We start from the raw sequence: 19,762 nt of genomic DNA, 5'->3' as shown, positions 1-19,762 counted from the left end.
TTGTTTTTGTCTCGAGAAGACCAACCAGATCCACCTTGTGTTTGGAAATTAATTGCTTGACCTCTTTTTGTTTTTGGAAACTGTTGATCCCTTAGACATGCCAAGACATCACCTTATCCAATTGCAGTAGGAGACTCCCCCTCCTTTCTTCATATTTCCTTTTTCCATAATTTTTGAGCATTCGCCAACAATCTCTAATGATTGGAAACTATTAATGACAATAATAGCTAGAGCCTCAGCAATAAGTGGCCTCTTACCACCTTATTTTACCACTTGGAAACCTTCATTATCCATTTGATTATGCACTTCCACCAAGGATTGTTTGATGGTTTCTTGGGTCTTGACAACCCACTTTTTCTTCAGCTCTTTCTTCTTACGACACTCTTTAGTACGATGACCAACATCTTGCATGATGCACACACCATAGGCAACCATTCATATTTCACACATAGTTGTATTTCTTGATTGATTTCATTTGTAAGAGAAAATCACCTCAAGAAATTCTTGATACATGCACACTTCAACCATTCGTGTCTGTTATTTATTATTTCACTTCTTTCTTTAGTTCTAAATATTTAGTTTCCCAAAATCTCGGTAAATAACTGTTATTGTTATTCGATTTAGTTGGTTCTTGTTGCTGTTATTGTTCATAACAGCTTTGTTCGAGTGAATTAATTTTACTACAAATGGTATCAGAGCTACAGGCTCTAAGAAAAGGTTTCAAGATCTAAATACAAACCTTCAAGAACCACATTTAATCATTCACGAACCAAGTCTGAAATGGCTACAACCAAATTTAAGGTGGACAAGTTCAATGGCGCCTCCAATAATTTTAGTTTATGGAGGCTCAAGTTGAATGCTTTTCTGGTTCATTAAGGTATCTCAAATGCTCTAGATGTTGAATCAATGAATCTCATTAAAGATAGAAAGAATAAATTTGATATTGATGCAAAGGCACATAATTCCATTCTTCTTAGCCTCATAAAAGAAATGTTGTGGGAGGTTACAAATGAGGAAAAAGGTCTTGGGCTATGGAACAAGTTATATCATTAATCTACATGAAGAAATATCTTGCAAATAAGTTGTATCTCAAGAAGAAATCGTGGACACATCGATTGGATGAAAACAGAAAATTGAGGAAACATTTAGATGACTTTAACAAGATCTTCCATTATCTTAATTATCTTAGAGTGAGGATTGATGATGAAGACCAAGAAATTATATAGCTCAGCTCCTTGCTCAAGATGTATGAACATTTTTCAGACACGATTTTGTAAGGAAATGACACATTGACTATGACAGAAATGAAGGATGCTTTGTGGTCGAGAGATGCAGTAGGTATTGCAGCAGTTAAAATCGACCTGAGAGATAGTTTTTAGGCCTTTAATCTGCAGCATATTACTGCTTCAACCCCCCTAGAGGCTGAGAGAAAGACCATTCAATTGGCTCTTACTTGGGTGGCTCATAACAATTGGGATAAGATTCTTGTAATCTCAGATTCTAAAGTGGCAGTCCAAGCTTTAGAATAGAGGAGGCGTATTCCTAATTGGCAACTTTTAGATCTATCTTTTTCTATTTTAGACCTTATAATAGCTTTAGTCTTTGTAATTTTTTCTTTGTTAAGCGTTGTAACTGTTTTTGTGTGGATGGTTTAGCAAAAAGAGTCAAATTTTCTGGCAATCTTGTTGGTTTGTTTTAAGGGGAGGGAAATCTCCCTCTGATCCCCATCCATTCTTCTTAGTAATTGAACTTGGGTTCTTTCAAAAAAAAAAAAAAACTAGCTCACACCTTATTAACCCTAAACACATATAATATACATATAATGTAAATTTCTAAGTAGTTTAAAAAATATTATATATATGAGACCCAATATATAGCTCATATTTCTTTATTGGCTCATAATATCATGCAAGAAAAAGATAGAACAATCCGGATAAATAATAGAACCTTCAATTATTGACCATATATCGATTTGATCAACTTGCATAAATATGTATAGGGTAGGTTATTAATTGATTGTAGAATAGGGCTTGTGTTATGAATTATTGATGACATGAAAAATAGAAAAATGAAAAGAAGTTAATGATATATGATATAATTAATTGTTTTTTTTTGGAAAAAGAGGAGAATAACTCTTTATATAATTATTATTAATGTTTGATGCTTATATTTCTGTCTTCTTCTTTCCCTGAAATGGAGGCTCACATGTTAATTATTCAACTAAAATTAACAACACTTACTAAGATTTGACATTTTCTTTTATAAATTTTTACATAACAAATTAAATTTAACTTTCTTTTTTGCTTTCTAATAATCATGTTTTTGTACCCTTATACTTTGCGACATTTGTGGGGTATGTTCCTTTTTCCTTTTTCTTTTTTAATTTTTGTCCAAAACAAATTAATTAGATAAACAATGAGCAAAGTATAGTAGTATAAAATTACATAATTTTTTTTTTGAGTCCTGTAAATTAAACCTTAAGCATATGCTTAACTCGTCTATACCTAAAGACAAATCTGTTCTGATCACTAAACTCAAAACAAATATCTTATATATCACATCAGAATTTTCGCAAAGAGAAAGAATATCATGGATATAACTCCATCAGCTTCAACACAATCCTATTGATCTATTCTTAACCAACATCATCACCGCATGCATGCGATTAGTCGAACTCCACCGTGCACCTAGAGCTCGAACTTGGCATGCCCTAATCCCTAACAATTCGGCAGAGAGAAGAGCAAGAGGAGTGTCCATTATGCATGAACACTAAATCAGCAGCTACCAATTTCGGACCACTAATCCAGTACTGCAACAATTAGTTTTATAGGATTATCTTACTACACAACTTCCTTATTCTTTTTAAACATATCATCATTATTATTAATTTAAAAAATCACCATATAAATTATAATGACAAATTTTTCTTCACAATTGTCTTTTGACAAAATGGTACCTTTAATCATAGTAAAATGTTAATTGTGATTATATAGTATTTAGATATAAGTTGTTAGATGCAACTAAAGGGGCATTGGTGATCACATATATTGTAATATTTGTTTTTGATCAAATATATTGTAATATTTGTAACATATATAAAAAAAATTAGCTACAATTAATTTTTTTAATAATAATATAAACTTAATATTAGTTTTTTTTTTTTTTTTGAAAACATTTAATGTTAGTTTTTTAGTTACAAAAATTTGTTATATAACAGTAAAAAGAGAAAAAAAATTATAATGTTAGGAGGCGAGAATTAATTGAGTAGGGTTTTTTAGAATATGATATTCATGCCTAATCTCTATCTCCATGTTATATAATTTTTAGAATACGATAGTCATGCCTAATCGTATTTAAATATGATTAGTAACTCAATTTATTAATTTAATAGTGAGATGAGTTATAAATTTTATGATTATGAATAGCGGTACGACACTTTATAAGGGTATTAGGTAATCGTCTCACTTAAATTTTATTTCTTATTTTGCCTCTGGGTGTAGCACACTTATGAAAAACTTCCGACAACCACTCATGCTCATAAATATATATATATATATATATTTATAGGATTTAAGCCTCTATTAATAGTGATCATTTGTTCACTTATAAGACATATATATAGTTTTTTTTTCTACAGTTGTAAGGTATATAGTTGAAAGGCTATTTACGATTTTTGTCTCACAACTATGACTTATGTATATATTATTGTGTCCCTAAACTTTTTAGTCTGTTAAAAATAGTCCCTGAACTATATTCGCAGTGTTATAAATTAGCTCTTCTGTCAAATTTTGTCACACGTGGCAAACAAAATAATAACATGCTTGTTTAGCGAGTTGCTACGTCAGTGACATATAAACGACACGTGTGTACTTAATTTGAAAATAATAATTTAATTTTTTTAATTTAGTTGTACGTAGTTTTCTTAATCATTAAATGATTTTGATTTTTTTAAAAAAAATACATAATTTTTATTATTTTAAATGTTAAATTATACATGTACGACGTTGATGTGACAATTGACTGAGTGTCTATGCATGTCATCACTTTCTTTGCCAAGTGTGACAAAACTTAACAGAAAGACCAATTTACAATACTGTGAATAGTTCAGGGACTATTTGTAACAGACTGAAAAGTTCATGGGACACAATAATACATGTATCACAGTTCAGGCGGTAAAAATCCTAAATAGCCTAGTTGAAACCACTAGTTGTGTAGTTAGAATCTTGTGAGGAGATGCTCATTCATAGACACTAGCTAGGTTAAGCATATTATAAGGCTTAAAAATTCTTAGAAGTGTTTCTAAAGTTTTCTAAGTATCTATGTGAGGGAGAAAATAACTTTTAGGACAAAAGTGTTTGAGCCTTAGTCAAATCTATTGTGTGTTCTTGAGATTTTTTTCTTTTTCTTTAATTATTTTATAATCTTGATGTAATACATTTATATGTATTTTGTATATTTGATTGTAATCCTTCATATTCCCTCTTGTATAATAAGAAAATCTCTAATGTACCATACATTTAAATAGAATTGGACTACATTATTTCAAATAGATTAAATGCAAAAATATTGAACCATTTATATAAGAATGTGGGCTACTTATATTCATTAATAATCTTCTGTTGAGAATTATGGGGTTTAATTTTAAAAATAATGGATCTGATAGGATCACATGCTCGTAAGAGATATGATTCTGATACCATTGAGAATTATATGATTCTATCTTAAAACCAATTAGTGATAAGTGAAGTAGCTCATATTCTTATACATGACTCAATATTTTACAATTTATTCCATAAAATAATGCCTACAATATCTTCTTAAAATAATTTATATTTATTAATTATATATAAAGCCTGTTTAAATGATTGACGACAGAGATATAGTATTAATTAGTAAATGTTTCTAACGTTTCCATGTAAAGTAATAGAGTTAGATGCACACATTCATGACATCCATGCATCATGTAAATACAAATATATATAACTAATACACAAGTATATATACTCAAAATCTAGCTAGATATATGTTTTTTAACCAAAAAAAAAAATCTAGCTAGATATATTATATATGATATAAAGTTTTCCTATTCTGATTAATAGTAACTATCCCAACTCATGTGCAGTTCTATATAAATATATTATATTCATATAAATACAAGTCCCATGCTGTCCAAATAGTTAAGATTGAGATAAGTCAAAATATTCTTGTTATATATATATTTATATATATCTTGCAAATAATAGTGCCAATATGTAATCATGCAATTTATACACATATATATATATATATATATAATTGAATATGTAATATAGCCGGGGACCATATATATATAGGACTATAGATATTGCATTAAAGAGCTCCATGCATGGCAAGTTTGGACAAGGTGATCCTATAACTTTTTTGTCAACCTCTCTAGAAAGACCTGATGAATAATCAAGAAGAGAGGACCACTGTCATCATTTATATATCACTCACTATATAATAAATATATATATATATATAAATTCTCCTTTTCACTGTGTAGTAGTGTACTCACTACTACTGTCCCATTATGTATTATTATTTCTAATAATTAATATTATCATATAAAAAGAGGTGAGTCGTTTTCACGTTTACTCTTATACCTTAAAAAAAATATGTATCTATAATTCAAAAGTAATTGCAAAAAGCAAGAAAATGTTAGATATGCATATAAACTATACATGAACAGATAACCAATATATATTGAGATCATATATTCATTCATAGCCAACAAAAAATTGCACAAACTTCTAGCTATAGCTACGGACACTACTTTTTTTATTTAAGGTAGACCTTAGGTAGTTAATGCTACAAATTAATACATATAAAGTAAAAGAAACACACAATTGATTAACTAAATAAAAGGAGAGATATAAGTATAAAATTATTTGAGAAATGCTAAAAAATACTAATGAGTAATTATATATTGATGTAATTAATATATATTTTAATTTAATAATTATTAAAGAAACAAGACACTACTTCTGTTAGTTTGTGATCTAGTTACTAAGTCTTATACACATAACACAACTTCATTTGTTCCAACAATTAGTTAGTTAGGTGGTTAGTTCTATATAAAACTAACCGAAACTAACTGTAATAACTAACCCTAGCTAAAATCTTTCAATTTTATTTTTTTAGTTTAGAGTTTTGGGTACGTAGCTAGAGAATCCCTTATAAGGAGTTGCTCTCTATTGCTGTGTTGCTACCATTGTTATGTAACCTATCTCTCAAGCTAATTGAATAAAAGAAGTGCCAAGAAGGGTTGAACCATTTTTCTCTGCAACTTGTTCTTATTCTTCTTTATTTTTCTTTGTTGAATTCTCAGTTTATTTTTTATTATGTTTTTATTTCTTTTAGTTGACAATCCATGATTGATGCATGCTCTATGTTTTTGATCTTTCATTGTGTGATTGCGTAATCACAACAAATTGTATCAGAGCAAAGTTTAAATTGGAGTGATCAAGAACTGTTCGATTGAAGATCGAAACATCAAGAACTCAATCAAGAAATGGCATTAGCAAAGTATGAAGTTGACAAGTTCACATGTGCCAATGCTTTCAATCTTTGGAGAATCAAGATGAGAGCTTTGTTAGTACATCAAAGAATAACAGGGGCTATTAATGCTGAGGCACTCCAAGTTGTTGAAGATGAGAAGAAGAAAATGGAGATTGAAGCTAAGGCACACTCTGTAATTCTCCTCTGTCTTGGAGATAAAGTTCTCAAAGAAGTTGCAGATGAAAAAAAAAAGCTCTTGGTCTATGGAATAAACTTGCCACAATCTACTTGAAGAAGTCTCTTGCTAATAAATTGTATCTTGAAAAAAGAAGCTAACACTTTGAGAATGGAAAACAACAAAGAACTCAAAAGACACCTAGATGATTTCAATAAAATTGTTCTTGACCTGAACAACATTGGTGTTAAAAGTAGATGAGGAAGACCAAGCTATCATTCTATTAAGTAATTTGCCTAAATTGTATGAACACTTTGTTGATACAACTCTTTATGGAAAAGACACTCTTACAATGTCTGAAGTAAAGGTAGCATTGAATTCAAAGGAGATGCAGAAGAAATCAGATGAGACAACAGAAATTGGTGGTGAGCGGTTGTTCGTAAAAGACAGGCATGACAAGAAGGGGTACAATAGATCCAAACATAGCAATGACAAAGGGAACCAGAAGTCAAAATCTAATCCTAGAAACACCACTGACAAGAAGTGCTATTATTGTGAAGAACAAGCTGAAAAGGAAAAAAGAGAAAGAAAGAGGACAAGTTGATGTGGCTGCAGATGGTTATGAATCTGCTGATGTCTTGGTTATGTCTAATGCAGATTCTGGACAAGAATGGATCCTTGACTATGGATTTGTTCGTTGGGTAGCTAGAGAATCCCTTGTAAGGACCTTCGCTCCATTGTTGTGTTGCTACCATTATTATGTAACCTAATTCTCTAATTAATTGAATAAAAGAAGTGCCAAGAAAGGCTGAACCATTTTTCTGTGCATCTTGTTCTTATTCTTCTCTGCTTTTCTTTATTGAATTCTCAATTTATTTTCGATTTTGTTTTTATTTATTTTAGTCGACTGTACATGATTGATGCTCTATGTTTTTTATTCTCCATTGTGTGATTGCATAATCACAACAATTTTATTGTGGTATTGAACACGATTAGTGTTTAATATGCACAAAATGTTGAGAGATTCAAAATTTGAAGGGCATGATCGAATTCTTGTTAGAAATATGAATCAGGGTTTGGATATGAAATATGTTGGTTAATCATTTTTCATCTCTCATTTCGTTTCAAACCACTTGTTCTTCATGCAAGAACATACTTCATCGAATTGGATTTATATTTAAAAAAAATAAAATGATGAACAAAGAGTTATTGGTTCAACATGTCCCTTTGATCAAAGTGAAGAGAGTTTTGCCAATGCTACTCATTTTATTGTCAATTAGTTTTGAGATAGAACTCTATACACTTCAACCACACACTTTCTAAATTCTAACATAGTATCAGAAGAATTAAAAGCTTCCGCTGTCTCTACCTTTGACCTCCATTCGGGATCTTTCGACCAATGTGTGACAGTTTCCAGTATTGTGATCTTTGACTTGTTTCAAAAAAATTCACAAATTTCTCAACGTGTACATCCACAAATTTTTTAATTTGATCTTGTTGGATTCTCTCAAATGTCACGTTCGCACTTGTAGTCTATTAAGTTCGTTCATTATACCCACACTTTTCAGATCCAAACGTGAGGAGGGTGTATTAGAGATAGCCTCGTATTATTAATGTGTGAAAAAATATATACCATATATAATGGACTATTGATGAAACCTCAAGCACCTTATCTTAAATTCTAACAAAAGGCTATTTCTAGTTTTAAATTAGAGTAATTTGCGGCAAAACCCCCTCAACTATCAATTTACTTACAAAAAACCATCCAACCTCATATTTTGGTGGGAAAACCCTCCAAAGTACTGTTTCGTTTACATTTTTAAGGTGTCGTCTATTCAGCCTCATTAAGTCCTAATTTTGTCCACGTGGCAATGACACGTCACTAAAAAATTATCCTACGTGGCCATATTTTACAAAATAAAAATTAAAATAAAAACAAAAAATTTAAGAGTAATTTGCGGCAAAACTCCTCCAACTATCAATTTACTTGCAAAAAACCATCCAACCTTAAAGATTTTTGGATGGTTTTTTGCAAGTAAATTGATAGTTGGGGGAGTTTTGCCACAAATTACTCTTAAAGTTTTGTTTTTATTTTGTAAAATATGGCCACATAGGATAATTTTTTAGTGACTTGTCATTGCCACGTGGGCAAAATTAGGACTTAACGAGGCTGGACAGACGACACCTTAAAAATGTAAACAGAACAGTACTTTAGATGGTTTTCCCACCAAAATATGAGGTTGGATGGTTTTTTGCAAGTAAATTGATAGTTGAGGGGGTTTTGCCGCAAATTACTCTTTAAATTACCAATTCTTAGAGACAAACTAAATCTCTTTAAAACGAGTTTGAGGGGTTGTTAATTATCTTAATTAGTTTGGCAAAGCCACAGAAATAGTAGATCAATGGCAGAGAAAGGCAAGAAGCTAAAATCTCTGCTACTTCTAAACTATTTAAGAATCTCCTAAAAATTGAAAAGCAAAAAATGATGGTCGAACCACTCAACAACTACTTACACACATATGTTGAAGAGCCTAACTTTCCTCACATTACCCCCAACAAATCACATATCGATATAAAAATAATTTTATTACACTTGATAGAATAAAAATCAGCTGCTTTAGTTTGTTATTTTTTCAGCTTATAAATCATGTTGAGTATAATTTAATCTCTCTCTCTCTCTCTCAACAAACCATATGGAATAAGCAAACACAGTAACTAACCAAACAAGAACAAAGAAGAATGTTGGGCCATACAATTGCCTTCGGCGCATCGAAGCTTCTCCACGTCCATGGCTTCCTCCATTTCTCTCACACTGTTCCATCTTCTTCTATTCTATTTTGTTGTTATAATTTGGAATAAGAAAGGCCCAGAAGATCTCTATTGGCCCAAAAGCCCAATCCTATGTATCTGGGCCAATGCCAAGGACTGAAGCCCCAATTATATAGGGATAATTTACATGTACATACCTTTTTTGTCTTTTATTATCAATAATAACTCAATCTATCTAAATATTAATTTTAACGTTCCTTTCTAACGTTTTTTAAATTATTATACTGTTTTCATTTTATAACTAAACTAACAGACATTTTCTCTTTTGTTTTTTATTTAAGAGACAGACTTGCAAAATTAAAAAAATTAAATAACTATACATAAAAAGAATAAAATAAAATAAATATTTCTTTCTCTCTTCTCTTCAACTTCAAAAAAAAAATTCTTTCTCTCTTATTTTTTAAATAATAAGATACTGTAATATAACATAAATGAACATAATTTAAAGCAAAGATGATGATGTAGTTTAAAATAACTAATTTAAAATTTAACGTTTATCTACATGAGATATTTTTATTTAAAATGAATTCTTTTATGAAAAGTAACTAATTGGTATATTATCCAAATTATAATTAATTTAAATATTATTATGAAGTATACTAAATAAAATTATTTCATATCTATCCTTATTTGTTATACTATATCAAAACTAATTTGTGTTTTTTTAAAAAAAAATTTATTGTAACTTATTATTTTATTAAATAGATTGAAAGTAACATAAATATTTTTTACAAAAGTAAAATAAAAAATAAGTAACATAAAAGTATTTAAAATAATAAATTAATTTAATATAATCTAAAAACAAACACATAAGTTTCAAAGTCACAAAAAGGTATATAAAATAATTGGTAAACAAAAATAGTAGCTTATTATATTATATAAGAACTCATTAGTTTCAAAAATAAACATTAAGATTACCCAACTATATTTTAAATAATAAGATCACAATTTAACTTAGAATTAGCTAATTATTAAGATGTTTACAAATAAGGTTTTAGAGGTAACCAAATTGTATATTAAATTATATAATTTAAAAATATTTTTTCTTACGTAAAAAAAAGTAGCTAATTAATTTCTTACTGGCATCATAAATAATAAGTAACCAAAAGGTTACTTTTGAAAACCCACAAAAATAATAAACGAATTTGGGATTAATTTTGTTTAAGAGTATATTATTTTAGAATTAATGTATTTTTTAATAAGACATGTTACAGTAAGACACGTTATCCAAGTTTACTAGTAAGATGTGTTACAGTCATGTACTTTGTATACAACTAGATTTGATGTCTCGACTTAAAAAAATAGATTAATTAGTTTGTTATTTTACAGGCACGCATTGTGTTTGAAATAAAAATAAATTATTGTTCCAATATAATATACGAAAAATAGACTAATAGGTTTATTGGTGTATATCGCTATGTTTGATTTCATAGTTTACTCTGTATTGAAAAAAATAAAATGTTGTTCCAATGACCACAAAAACTAGTAGGTTTATTGACATATATAATAGTAGACTATATAAAATGAAATGAATTGTTGTTCCATTATACGAAAAGAAAAATAAAAATTTATTTTAATATATGCCAAAATAAACTAATAGATTTATTAGCATATACGATGATAGACTATACAAAAAGGCTACTATGTAAACTAAAAAAATAAAAATCTATTTTAATATGCCAAAATAAACTAATAAGTTTATTTGCCATATATGAGTATAGATATATATACCAAATAAACTTATGAGCAAGACATTTCATCATATTCAAATTTTTGACAAGTGCATATATTGTTATCCAGGTTTACTATGTAAGATATATTACAGTCATGTACTTTGTATACAACTAGATTTGATGTCTTGACCGAAAAAAAATAAACTAACTATTTTGTTATTTTATAGGCGCACATTGTGTTTGAAACAAAAAATGAATATTGTTTTTCTAATATATAAAAAATAGACTAATAGGTTTATTGACGTATATTATTATGTTTGATTATAGTTTACTCTATATTGAAAAAAAATAAAATGTTATTCCAACAAACAGAAACTAGTAAGTTTATTAACATATATAATAGTATGTTATATAAAATAAAATATTGAATTGTTGTTTTAATAAAGGAAAAGAAAAATAAAAATTTATTTCAATATACCAAATTAAAATAGTAAATTTATTAGCATATACGATGATAGGCTATACAAAAATGTTACTTGTAAACAAAGAATAAAAATTTATTTCAATATGCTAAAATACACTAATAAGTTTATATATGCTAGTATAGACATATTTGGTCTGATCATCATTTTCTTTTTCTATTTGTCCAGAAATATTTGCATTCATTATCATCTTTAATCTTCACAATTATCGATAAATGTATACTTTTTATAAATAAAAATATCTAATTATAATTATATATATTTGATTAGTGAATAGTTAATTAAACATACTGATTGTAGTTGTGCACTATTTTTCATGAAAAGATTATATATTTATATACTTTATGCAACATAAGATAAGTAAAAAGTTTTTTTTTATTAAAGTTATATATAAAATTGTACTATTTTTAAATGTATATTAATCAATATTTTTGTTTCGTTTACTAATTAGTTTGGATATTAATGTATTTTAAAATTACATGGTTGAAGCTTTTGGTTGTACGGTTACTATTTGAAGTGATGAGAAAAATAATAAAGATGAAGCATCGATGACGGTGATGATGATTCAGTAATTGTCGATCACAATGTGAAAGGTAAAGTTGTTTTTTGTTTCAGATTTTTGATTGAAATGCTATACCGACTGTTTGGTTGATTTTTCGTTTCATGGTTGAAGCTTTCTAATTTCTGGTTCACGATTGAAGCTTTTTTTATCAGTTTTAATGGAGTTTTCTGATGAAGGTTTCTAGTTTTTATTTTAGGATTATATGATTTGGCAAATTAATTGGATGATATTTAAAGGTATTTATTCAATTGTTAGTCAAGCAATAATTTGAAAACAAGGTGGTGCGTTTGTGTGGAGGTTAGTTAAGGATTCCTTCTCTAATTGCAGTAAGTGTATGTTTTGTTTGACGTTATAACTTTGCTGATGTGTCACAAGATTTATGTTAATTATTTTGAGAACGTTATTTGTATAATTAATTTATTTCTTACGTATATATATGAAAATTTCCCATTATATAGAGGAAATTAGACACTATATCTTTTTTATATTGTCTTTTTTTTTTTTTTTTAAAGTCTATTATTTTTATTTCTTTTTTTAAACACTTAACCAATTTTTCCCTTATTACTTCAATATACTCTCCATATGACTCCCTTATGTCATATGATATAAAAAAATATATGTTTCGATTAAATATAAATTAGAAGTAGATTTGGTTAATTGATAAAGAGGAAATTACACTCTATACCCTTTTTATATTGCCCTCTTTCATTTTTACCTTCTTTTTTAAAGTCTATCATTTTTACCTCTTATTTTAAATATTGTACCAATTTCTCCCCTGTCACTTCAAGATACTCTCCATATGACTCTCTTATGTCAGGGTATTTTGGGTACAATACATATAAAAAGATGTATGTTTCAAATAAATATAAAATTAGAGGTAAATTTAGTTAATTGATTAATAAAAGAGGCATTTTTTAACTTATCCCATTGATAAATTAAAGAGGTATTTTTCAATTTACAAAGGTGCAAACCCTAAGCAACTATATTGAGCTTGAAGCCTATAAAGCCCAATAACTCTAAAGTTGGGCCTTTAGTCCAATTACATTAAACGACACACAAGTGATTGTCGTTCGATGCCCCCGTTCTTTCATCGACCCACACTCTCTGCCCTTCTCTCGAGTCTCCAGAGAGTAGTACCTTGAAGGACAGTGGCAAAATCGGAGCTAGAAACGACAACGATCGACGAAGTAGACTTTGGAGATTCGTTATCGAAGGAAAATGGCTTCTTCTTCTTCTTCCACAGAGGCTGGGGTTGTTGCAGAAAGAAGAGGAATACCAGGAGCTCAGTTCGTGGAAGATGTGCAGACCTATCTAAACCAATCAGGACTCGATGTTAACTCAGCCCTCGCTTTTCTCCAAGAAAGGTTCGATTTTTATCACTCTCTCTGCCTCAACTTTAATTTCTCATGTATGGGTTTTGATCCTTTTTTTGAATCCAAGTTTTGATAATTTGGGTCCTTCCATATGTGAAGAACCCATATCGTAATGTTGGTTTTGGATCGATTAAGTTTAGTTCTTGCTACCATTAACATATATAATCTTGTCCTCACATCTGGGCAACTAATTATTTAAGTAGAAATTAACGTGTTAGATTTCTGTTGCCAAGACGAAAGGAAATGATTGACTTAAGTAAAAATCAGATTGTTTTGTCTTTGCTACCATTACTATTATTGTTATTTGCTTATGATTCATGAGTATTGAGTAGTAATGATGTTCCTGTACCTGTTCTACTGGACAGACTTCAGCAGTACAAGGTGGTTGAAATGAAACTTCTTGCTCAGCAAAGGGATCTTCAGGTTTACTCGCCAAACCTTTTCTTTTTTATTATATGCGTTCAAACTCATTGCCATTGCCAGTAACTTATACATAAAACTATGTAATATAAAAGTTTAGTGGATCATATTCTATTTCTATTCTCTGTTGATCTTTGATATTCAGTTTGAATCATGCGTTTTTGGTCATTGTGATTTTGCAGGCAAAGATTCCTGACATTGAGAAATGTTTAGATGTGGTTGCAACTCTGCAAGCTAAGAAGGGTACCGGTGAGGTTCGTTGTATTTTTGAAGCATAAGCAGTTTATGCTAATTTTCATACTTCAAGCATTTATATCTGGATTGTCACATTATTTTATACTGAACTAGTGAGCATGATGGAATTTATTCACCTTCTCATATGTGTATGCATAAAAATTTGATTAAGGCTACATGTTTATAATACTCTGGGTTTGGCACAATCCTTCATTGGCTTTGGCCATTTGAATGTCAATAATGTAGAAATGAACACATTCTGTCATCTGCTTAGGCAAGTACTATCTCATTTCTGGTATACCCTACAGTTTAGGTGGCAGCAAGTAATGAATGTGAAGCATCTTATCGAAATCTAAAATAGTTTATTAGCGGATAGCTTAAGTATGCTGACTCTTATTGTTCCATATTTGGTATTTATTGGAAATATCTGTTGCAATTACTGTCTTAAGCTGTTATGTTTGGTGTAATTACAAAATATTTGTAATGCTGATACTTAGTAAGTTCATATGCCTTGCAATTTGGAGTTGTTTTTCTCTAAAGTAGATTCTCGTTACTGAGACTATTTCTCTCATCTGTATTTTGTGGCTGCAGGCACTTATTACAGACTTTGAAGTCTCAGAGGGAATATACTCTCGAGCTCGTATTGAGGATACCGATTCAGTGTGCTTATGGCTTGGAGCAAATGTAATGTTGGAGTATTCTTGTGAAGAGGTACACTATTCTTCCTCTTTTAAAACTGTTGTGGAATAGCTTGTCTGGATTAAGTAGACACAATGTTAAGATCTCGTATAACTATCTCGTGCAGGCCACTGCTCTTCTTCAAAAGAATTTAGATAATGCTAAAGCTAGTTTAGAAGTACTTGTGGCTGATTTACAATTCTTGAGGGATCAGGTGACAATTACCCAGGTAATAAAATCTCCCAAACATTAATTTCTGGCATTACGATTAATTCAGTTTAGCCTGTGATCGTAAACACATGTTTCTGAGCTGGTCTACAACCACTGTATATCTGTGTTTTCTACAAGGAAATCATATCTTAACTTTGTCTTGTCTACGCATGTGCACAAAAGTATTTGATACTCCAATTTAACTTATCGGACACTAATTATGCAGGTCACAATTGCTCGGGTGTATAATTGGGATGTTCACCAGCGTAGAGTTCGACAAGCTGCTGGTGTTGCTATAGAATCATGAAAGAAATTTTATCAAATCTTGGAGGTTGTACAAGTTGCTTTAAGTTTTTACTTAATAACCTGAGGTGATTGGACATGTTCCTATATTTTTAATTTTTTTGCATTAGATCATATTTACATTAAATAGGTGTTTGGTATGTTAAATTGTTTCTCCTTTGCATTTTCAAAATCCCTATTATATATATATACTATTCTTAGGACCAGTTTTGGGTATGTGGTATATGTCTGTCTGTCTGTCTTGATATGTAACATATCCTTTCCTTAATCACCTTAATTTTTAGATTGATGGACATGAGTTGTGTGCAATACCAATGATGCTAATTTGATTGGCTAATTTTGGTAGATTTCCATTTTTATTATTTGTTAATTTGTTTGGTGATGATCAAGTTCTTCATCTATAATTCTGGTTTTGTAAATAGAAATGAGGCCCCAAAAGAGTGTTTGGTGTTTTGCATGTGAAAACAAACTTGTCGGCAAAACTTGGCCAAATGAAGAGAAGAGAGACAAGGCATCAAAATCACTAATGGGGTCTCTTAATGATGTCAGAGTTGTCCATCTCTTTTGGGCCACTTGGATTGTTTCTCTATATTAGAGTCTTTACTCAGAAGAAGTGATATGACGCTTAATAAAATCAATCCCTTCGAGGTTTGAATAATTTTGAGTACATAAAAGAAACTCTAATATTAAACTTTCATCTTTCTAATTCTAACTCTAGAAATAATTTAACTTAAAATTAGTAGTGGTATTTACTCTATAATTATGAGATGGTATGGTAAAGTCAACTAAGGACATGAACATGATTCTAAGGTTGAATAATTCTCTTCTTTTTAGGTAACAAAACCCTCAATTATGGTGCTGTTGTTTATGTTAACAAAGTTTCTATTTTTGACTATTGTTGGTTCATGTGCACCAAGGCCAAAAGTAACACCCTTGTAAGTTCTTACCTTGAAGTGTATCAAAGAAGGTTGAAACATGTTATGGGCTTAGACAAAGACCACTGTTGTTATTGTTGTTGTTATCGACATAGGTTTTCACAAAACAACAACTCTGTCGGTGTCATAAAAAGTAACATCAATGACACCTCTGCAAATTCAATTTTCTTTTTCTTTGTACTCCTTAAGTTTTACGTGTAACTATTCATTATAAAAAAGAAAGAAAAAAAAAACTATTCACAAGTGGATAAAATTAAGCTTCAATCTCAAACACTTTTTTGATCTAAAAGTTGTTAGTCTCAAATTGTTTTAGAGAATGACACTAAATTTTGCAGCCATTTATATATTGGGGAATTATTAAAAACCTTTTTGTATAAAGTTTATTTATTTTGGGACTACTTTTGCTATATAGATAGGTGTGTGTTGTGATCCACCATAACAACTAATGAGATATTTTTCTTCTTGTTGTTCTTATGAGGATTGATATTTGAAGGTCATGGTCCTGGTCAAGATTCCATATATGTACACAAACAAATATAGGTGAAGAGAGGTCTTATTATTTCAAGGGTTATATTAGTTGACCTCTTGTTCAGATTGAGATAGGGATATATAATAGGGTCCCCCATTTATTTAATGATAAATTGGTAAATGATAATGATCTTCCTTGGCATTTTATTTTGTAGTCATCCTCCTGATCAACCTCAGACCTTATAATTTAGCAACAACCATTGGCCCCATATTCATTCTGACATTCTTTATAAATTTTTCTCATATATATTCTATATATATATATATATATATATATATATATTCAAGCTAACGAGATGGCCCATGAATCACAACTTGGCTTTTTTGGCTAATTATAAGCTTGTGATTAACAAGTTGGTATCATGTTTGGTTAAATTAAGCTATATGATATGCTATTCTATGGATATTGAGTTCAAGTACATACATTTTTTTGTACATATATATATACATATTAATACAAGTTAATAAGTTACTGCATAAACATTGACAATACATCTCAATTCAAACTAACTCCTCCTTGTATATGTTGCAAATCATAGAAGCCACAAGTGGTCTGGATTTCGCAATAGATTTTATTGTAACCCATATGTATGTTTTTTTTTTTTTTTTTAATTTAAATGATTTTATCAATATAATAGTGACACTTTTCAATTTTGACAATGTAGCTAGTTACTAAAAAGTAATTTTTAGAAGATGGGCCTGTTTGGCTTAGTTTATGTAAGTCTTTTTTAATTTTTAAAATTAGAAAAAAAAATCTAATTTTTGAGAAGTTTTTTTAAAAATTAAAATATTTTATATCATTTCCTAATTTACTTGTGAAAGATATTTTTTTAATAATAACTAAATATTTTAAAAAATACTTTTTATCAAAAAAAAAAATTATATAATAATTATCTAAAACATAAAAATAAGTAAAAATTTATATTTATTTTATACTTCTATCTATCTATAAGTAAAGAAGTAAAAATTTAACTAAAGAAAGACCATGATGAATGGTAATAAGTTAAGCAAAGTATTTAAGGAAGAGTAATTGTGAGCAAGTACAAAATGAAATTCACATTGTTGTCCAAAAGATTCATGATTCTTAAAAATATTTATGAAACTAGAGAGAGAAAGAGGTATATATATAATATATTGTTATTACCTCCCATTCCCATGCAATCATGCTATGATGCCCCAAAAAGCAGAACCTCAAAAACCCTAATAAGTTTTTGGCTTTTTATCTTTTGAGTAAAAATTAAACAAAAGTAGAGACGTGCACGCAAGCCTAGGCTGATTTGTCCTCTCTTTCTCTCCCAATCCAAAACCCCTTTTTGTCCATTTCTCTTAAATACGCGTTTTTAGCTTTCCACAATTTTATTTATTTTTTTATTTAGGCTAATAAAATTGTTTGTTGACTTTGACTCATCATGTGCAGTGCCACCAATATTCTAACTCACTCACTACCTTAAATAAATAAATAATTTAACTAAATATTTATATAAAATCACGCGTATTTTAATATATATAATAATAATAATAATAATTATTATTATATTTATTTGCCGCAATCTACGGTTAAGTGTTCTCACTTGTCAATCTTCCTGAAACTTGAAAAATAAAGAAAAAAAGTCAGCGGGGGCTTGGGTTTGGTATATGGACCCATTCATACTCATATATATATATATATACATCTTCTTCTCTAATCTAGGGTTTTACATGGATGTTTTTGGTAGCAAAAAGCCAAAAACAAAAACAGAGAATTTTATTTGGTTATCATCGTATGTATTATTTGTATTATATTTATATAAAGAAAAGGCCATAGATAAATAAATATGTGGTTTGCTTCAACATTTTTATATGTTTCCAAAAAGGCCATATATTTAACCACATTACACTCAACAAAACAAATTCAAAGTTATATATTACAACTAGTTTTTCTTAACTTAGAGACCATATATAATTACCTACTATATATATATATATCATATTTTTGTATATAAAACCATAGAATAATTAATTATAACAAAATTCAAAATGGGTCCAAAATTAATACCCGTGATGTCTAGATCATGAGCTCATTTTCATTCTTATATATATATTTGAAGTCAAAGGACCAATAGTTTTGACTATTGATATAGACCTAAAGACAACGGTCTAGAACAAGAGAGAGAGAGACTCAAAGAAAGCTTTTTTTTATGATTTATATATACATGGGGTGGTGCCTTTGTGGCTAAGGTGTAACTAGGAATAAGGATTAGATTATGATATGTATTTATTTATATATCTATTTTACCTAATAATTATAAAAATACGTGGCATGTGGATACAAATATATATAATCCCATAAACGCAAAGGAAAATCTCCATATACCAAAAAGGATCTTTTTCTTAAGCAATATAATAAACAAAATGAGAGAAGGAATAATTAGTGGTTGTTCCTAGAATCTATCTAGCTAATAATAGAAAACTTAATATTATCATCTCTTATTTATTTATATATATAAGTAATAATTTTTTTTTGATGGAATAAGCAATATAAAATTTCCATCAATTAGTGGATGATGTAAACACTATTATACCATATTAATTAGTCTAGAAGAAGAATCATGATAGACTTTGTCACGTCCATTATTAACAAAACATATTTACATATTGATGTTATAATTATATATATATGAGAAATGATATTTTTATATTTGTATTTCCGGCTTATTATTATAACGTATAACATCATATTCGGTGTATGTATGTTATGATAAAAACCCTATAATAATTTAATCTCATAATAATTTTATCATTATATATAATCTTACTAGTAGTCATGGCATGCATATGATATAATATAGGTTGGTCTTAATA

General features: G+C 29.1%; 1 protein-coding gene across 1 annotated transcript; it reads left to right on the top strand.

The window, feature by feature from the left end:
- The first annotated feature begins 13,277 nt into the window (after positions 1-13,277).
- On the top strand, positions 13,278-15,803 carry LOC115724073 (prefoldin subunit 3). The gene is made up of 6 exons (XM_030653529.2): positions 13,278-13,604; positions 13,979-14,036; positions 14,216-14,287; positions 14,859-14,978; positions 15,073-15,174; positions 15,382-15,803. Exons 1-6 carry the CDS (start codon positions 13,459-13,461, stop codon positions 15,460-15,462), a joined length of 579 nt encoding a protein of 192 aa, XP_030509389.1. The 5' UTR covers positions 13,278-13,458; the 3' UTR covers positions 15,463-15,803.
- The last annotated feature ends 3,959 nt before the right edge of the window (positions 15,804-19,762 follow it).

Source organism: Cannabis sativa, chromosome 9, assembly GCF_029168945.1.
Source record: "Cannabis sativa cultivar Pink pepper isolate KNU-18-1 chromosome 9, ASM2916894v1, whole genome shotgun sequence".
In the NCBI taxonomy this organism is placed as follows: domain Eukaryota; kingdom Viridiplantae; phylum Streptophyta; class Magnoliopsida; order Rosales; family Cannabaceae; genus Cannabis; species Cannabis sativa.
The sequence above is the reverse complement of the archived record's forward strand: the minus strand, read 5'-3'. Positions and strand labels throughout refer to the sequence as shown.